The sequence below is a fragment of the Pangasianodon hypophthalmus genome, chromosome 21 (assembly GCF_027358585.1).
Source record: "Pangasianodon hypophthalmus isolate fPanHyp1 chromosome 21, fPanHyp1.pri, whole genome shotgun sequence".
In the NCBI taxonomy this organism is placed as follows: domain Eukaryota; kingdom Metazoa; phylum Chordata; class Actinopteri; order Siluriformes; family Pangasiidae; genus Pangasianodon; species Pangasianodon hypophthalmus.
The window spans coordinates 16,050,474-16,056,473 of record NC_069730.1 but is presented as its reverse complement, the minus strand read 5'-3'; the positions used below and the strand labels follow the sequence as shown (position 1 = coordinate 16,056,473).

The 6,000-nt window shown below is 36.2% G+C and overlaps 1 protein-coding gene across 1 annotated transcript in view; it reads right to left on the bottom strand.

Moving 5' to 3' along the window:
* Positions 1–346: 346 nt before the first annotated feature.
* ncana (neurocan a) overlaps positions 347–6,000 on the bottom strand; it is a 90,387-nt gene continuing 84,733 nt past the window's right edge. The window contains exon 15 of the mRNA XM_034297740.2: positions 347–5,591. Coding sequence (XP_034153631.2) covers positions 5,494–5,591 — 98 coding nt within the window. The 3' untranslated portion in view covers positions 347–5,493. The remainder of the gene's footprint in view (positions 5,592–6,000) is intronic.

Sequence of the window (6,000 nt, the reverse complement as noted above, 5' to 3'; positions counted from 1 at the left end):
CATTTTATATTCTCTGGGCAGCTTTTGAATACCAATTCTTTCTGACATATCTTTTTGAATTTGCCAGATATCATACACTTCCTTCTTCAAATCCAGGATTAATGTAGAGTTTGCCTCATATTTAGGGGGCCAAGCACCAAAGGCGCATAGGCACCCTACGGGAATTGTATGTTTTCTTCTTCTTCTTCTTCTCATTATTATTATTATTTGGATTGCTGTCTTGTTGCATGGCAAGTCACAAGTTGTTAAAGAGTGGTACATTTACATTTTTCTCGCCTAGAAACCTTGAGGAGTGAAAATGTTTGCACTTGACTGTTAATCATTAAGAAGGTCTCATGAACAGTGGTAGTACTGAGGCAATCAGTTTTATTGTTTGTCTGTTTCCAGTTTAATAAAGAACAAAACACAGCAACGAGAAGTCATAAGAACACCAAATAGTGGACACATTAAATATCTCAGAAACCAAATCCAACTTGTCCTCTCAAACTCCATCATCATCTAATTACAGTACATTCATAAATATCTCCCAACGTTACCTGTTTTAAATGAATTTATGTGATGAAAATTCCAGAAGCTCGCTATATGGTAATTACGAAACCTCTGCTGGTTGGTACTGAGACATCTGTCTGAAATATTACACACAGTTCATCAGGGAGGGTTTTTCAGATTGCGAGCTCTGAGGTCGGTACAAAGGTTCTTTAAAACAGAAGTACAATAACAGATCACGATGTACAAACCAAAAGTCAGTTAGAGGAATAAAAACGCAACATGGATCAATAACAGCTATAATATGTGTTGGACTCTTTTCGTCTAACATATACATGTTATAAAGAAACACAGTGAATCCAAGTAAGAAGACAACAAGCTAATTTTAGAGAATAAGTCACGTGTAGAGTTTATGAACAGACACTCGGAAACAGAACATCCACAATGTGTTAGGTTATGAAGTTACTATTGGATGAATGCTAATGTTATAACATGTCTGAGTCTGAATTGGTTAATGCAGGTCTAAAAATGGTGATGAACAAAAAACAAACAAGAAACAAACCAAATAGTTGACTATGCACCCACACACACACAGGGTAGCATGAAACCCATAATTATGCACAACACACCCTCATACAAATTGGTGCATGCTAAAAGAAACCATTAAAATCTCATAAGAAAGATATAAAAGTGAAAAAAAAGATTTTTTTCCCTAATATTTCTTATTATGAGATTAGAATTAAATTATTATGCCTCATTTGCTCATTTTAAGTTACAAAAAAAGCCTAGAAATAAGCAGATTTAATTATTTCTAGCATTTATTTTTAGAAAGAGGCAAATTTTTCTGCCACTGAACAATTTCAAACTTGATTATTAAATATGTTTAGAAATGGCTTCAATAATCTTACACTTACTTATATTAATCTCATAATAAGAAACATTATATAAATTCACCAATATTTAAGATGATTTTTTTTCACACTGGGTCTTCCTGCTTTAACAAGGTCTGGAATCACACACTCCTACACTTCCAATTACACACTGCCTGGATCCCATATGGCTCACTAATACACATATGGTGCACTACATAAGATGGGATGAGAAATGTGCCATTACAATTGGAATTTAAAATGTACCAATTTGTAGGCCAGATGGACTGATATGAGTATTATAGAAACGGCTCTTGGGATTTTAATGCACAGCGGTCTCTAAAGTTTACACAGAATGGTGCAAAAAAAAAAAAACATTCGGTGAACGGCAATTTTATGGGTGCAAACGCCTTGTTAATGAGAGAGGTCAGAGGAGAATGGCCAGACTGGTTTCAGCTGACAGGAAGGCTACAGAAACTCAAATAACCACTCTGTCCAACCGTGGTGAGCAGAAAAGCATCTCATGTTTGAGGTGGATGGACTACAACAGCAGAAGACCACATCGTTTTCCACTCCTGTCAGGTAAGCCCAGAAATCTGACACTACAGTGGGCACTATAGCAACGAAACTGGACAGTTGAAGATTGGAAAAAGATCAGGCGACATTTTTCCTATCTTCAACTGAAGCTCAACCTGTATCTGCATGAGTTGAAGTCTTGTGCTGCTGCCACATGACTGGCTGATTAAATAATTGCATGAAGGAGAATGCATATAGTACATACAGTATTTTGACTGAATACCAACTGGTTATTGGACACACAGTTCTGTGCAAAAGTCTTAGGCACAGGCAAAGAAATGCTGTAGAGTAAAGATGGCTTCAAAAATAATGACATTAAATGTTTCTACATTAAAATAATACTATAACAAGCATTAAACAGTAATAAATGAAACAAAATCAATATTTGGTTTGATGACCCTTTGCCTTTTGTCTTTTTTTTTTTTTTTTAAAAAGTAGTCTCAGGTACAGTGTGTGCAGTTTTATAAGGAAATGAGCTGTAAGTGTTACTGAGCATCTTGCAGAACCAGTCAAAGTTCTTCTGGAGACCTTGACTGTCGACTCGCTTCTTATTTTTGCAGCAAAACCCAGCAGCCTTCATTCTGTTTTTTGTCTTAAAAGTGTCTCTTATGTAATCTGCTGCTTTCTTTACTGACATACAAAATTTTTCTGTAACATTTCATTTTGTGCTGGAACACTAATGTTTGGAAATCTAAAATGCTTTGTACTAACATGATAATGTAGAAGTCATAAAATAAAAATCTATAACAATTTTGTACTAAAAAAAAATAGGGTGCCTAAGACTTTTGCACAGCGTTGTAGGTGTAGAAGCTATTATTTCATACAATACGAGGGAATAAGGAGCCAGCTGTGCTTCAGCGTGTGCTTTAATGATCAAACAAGAAGACATCTTTTCCAAGAAAGCTCCTTTATTCTAAATCTGTCTCATATCTCTGGAAAATCAGCTCATGATGTACCTTCAGATGTTTGTATCATGTCTATACTGTCAGATCAGACGTGGAGAATTAGTAAGAAAAGTCTCAATATAGCTGCGAGATGTGCAGAAAATTGTGAAAGGAATGTCACATGACAGACTTGCGTTTGGTTTGCACAAAATTTTGACTTACCTCCGCCAAGACAAGATTAGTGCTCAGATTCTGTATGAGTACATGTTCTAGGAGTGTATGACCACTTGTATGGATAAGTAGTACCATTTATGTGTAAAGATTTTCATATAACATCAGAATTACTCAGCCTCCTACCTCCACCCACCCCCAAAACTACGACCGATTCTGGGTTTAAAACAGCTGAATTTTGATTTATATCCTTTATACCAGTTCACAGGCCATATATAACGCTTGAAATAGGGACGAACCTACATTGTACCCAACATATTTTGGTCAGAAAGGGCAAATTGAGCCCCTGGGCCATCACTTGCCCCATGGTCAGGACAACCTCCACATTTCCTACAATGGTGGTGGTGTCAGAAGGTCATACAGTGTCAAAAACCGCATGCAAACGGTGGCCATAAGCGTCATTACTTGTTAGCTACATTAGCTGCACAGCTCCAGTGCAAAACTAAAGAAGATTTTGCCTCCTCAAGACTATATGAGATAAATATATACAATTGGCCATTGTACAGGTGGTGGACAAATCATAAATTCAGTAGCTAGCCCACTAGGCAGGTAAAATGCTCAGGCTAGAATGTAATAACGTATGGTGAGCTAGTTAGCTAGTTACGTGCATTAATACCTAGGGAAATGAACATGTAAAAGCTATTATTTGAGTCTTATTTTCTCTCTATATGTTGACAGGAGTGATTTACATGTTCTATATTTTCACGGCTAGTGATTTACAATGGGGTCCAAAAGTCTGAGAGCACTAGTGAAAATTTCTAATTTAATACAACGATTTTCATTACAAATGATATTATTGACAACAGCTTGAGTGAAAAGTAAAATCTTTCTTAGTTTTTGATTCTTTCCCCTTTCTGCTTTAATGACAGTGTGCTCTCGAGCTAGCATGGACTCTGCAAGTAAAACCTTATGATCCATTTTAGATCAAATCCATCAAAGTGTTGTCTGAACACATGCTTCAATAGAAGAGATTAGGCATGAGGAAAATCTGACCTTTTGGACAAAGCAGATAACATGGTCACATATTTGCATCCATTTAAAGAGGGACTTAGTGCAAAATCTTGAATATTAAATATTCAAAATATTAAACATGTACTTTCTTTGTTTTAAATGTTTCAAAATTGTAAAGCCTTCTGTTTATTTCTAATTTTAAATGAAAAAAAAAAACCCAGATTTTCAATGTGGTCTCAGACTTTTGGATTCCACTGTATTGGTCCCTGTTGTATCATTGTGTCAGAGTTCACCTCGAGTAGGATTTAAACGTGTACTTTAGCATCCTTGTTTTTTCATCTTCTAGTATGCTCATTCTTTTTGAGGAAAGAAATGGCATTCCCACTACGCTTTCAGTTCCAGCACCTTAGCACATTTTTAACTACATAACTCAACGTACAAACTCATGTGTCAGCCAAATAAACAAATATTGCTTTGCATTTCAACACCTTTAACAGTAAAACAAAGTGGTAATTCATAAAATATGCGCCAAGATACATTAATTAGATGTAATGTGCTAATTTGAACTGTCTTTTTTTTTAGCAAACGACTTTTTAATTAACACTGCAGTGGATTGGAAGGGTGCTAAATACTGTGATTGCAGAAGAGAAACTTGTAATCATTTATTAATAGTGGTTCCTTTCTGTCTACTTTCTTTTCTAAATTTTAGTGAAATGTAACAATCCTCCATCTGTTTTGGGGCGGTTATGAAAAAAACAGTAAGACAGAAAAAGCAAACTCTTTGAAACATTGTGATGCTCAGAGATTTGTGTGGAGACGTTTTTCTTTTTTTTTTTTCAACTTTGTACATCTGCAACCTTACACATTGGTTCTTGTGAAAAATTATGAATAAAAAAAATCATTTATTATGCCATAACAAGGACTGATTATTGTTCACTGTAATATATACAGGCATCGCCAATAGAGTAATATGACAACGTGTCATTTCTGGGAGGTTTGGGTGACATTGATTAAAGAATTTATTATTGCACTACAAAGTAGATATACAGAACTCTAATCAAACAGATACTCAGCAAGACCTATGAGAACATTCTGCTCCTACAACAATAATTAATACAAACGTCCTATGAAGGCATAAACCTGCTTCAAACACACAGGTTAATGACATACTTAGGAGAACATGACCTGCAATCATCATATCCAAGAATTTTAGTAAACACCCACGACTAGGTTGTATATTAGCGGCGAAGCTAGAAGAGTCAGTTTCCTTTTTTAGCGAGATGGAAATGAACATTGTAACTAAATCCAAAGCGAAGAAAACATGTACAGAGAAAGGATGAGTCAAAACACATTCTTTGAAAGAAGAGAAAGACTCTAGGAAAAGAGAAAGAGTAAGGGGGGAAAAAAGGTATGACCATATCTGTCCTTGAAGGCCCATTCACTTCCATTAAAGGAAGTGATATCACACAGAGACCTGTAGGCGACGAGTGGTGGCTCTAGTCCCGCCCCCTGTGGCCAGAGCCGTGTCTGCGGTGTCGCCGGTGCTCGTGGTGATATCTATGATGTTGCCGGCGGTAACGGTGAGACCTCCGTGCTGGGGTGGGCGAGTTGGAGAGAGAGGAAGGCGGTGAGTATTATGAGAGCAGCTGAAGATATTTAGTGGTAATGAGTAACAGTGTGCAGTAGAGTGTAGAAACTGAATAGAATTTCAGGAGTGGACTATTATGTCAAAGTGCTTATGACACTTAACTAATCCTCTGGTTACATTTTATACGAAATATTAACAAAAAAATAAATGCTCAGGAAATATTATACTAAGAATTGACAAGATTTCAGAGTAAATATTTATTACTAAATAACAAGGCTCTCTTTTTCTAACACTATCTATATGTTAGGAATAAAACCCTGCAGGGTGTGCTGCTTTAGGATAACAATCAACAACGGGGTGGTGTGATGCAGCCCAACTCCAAGTGCAGTTACTGCTAAGGAAAATAAATAAATAT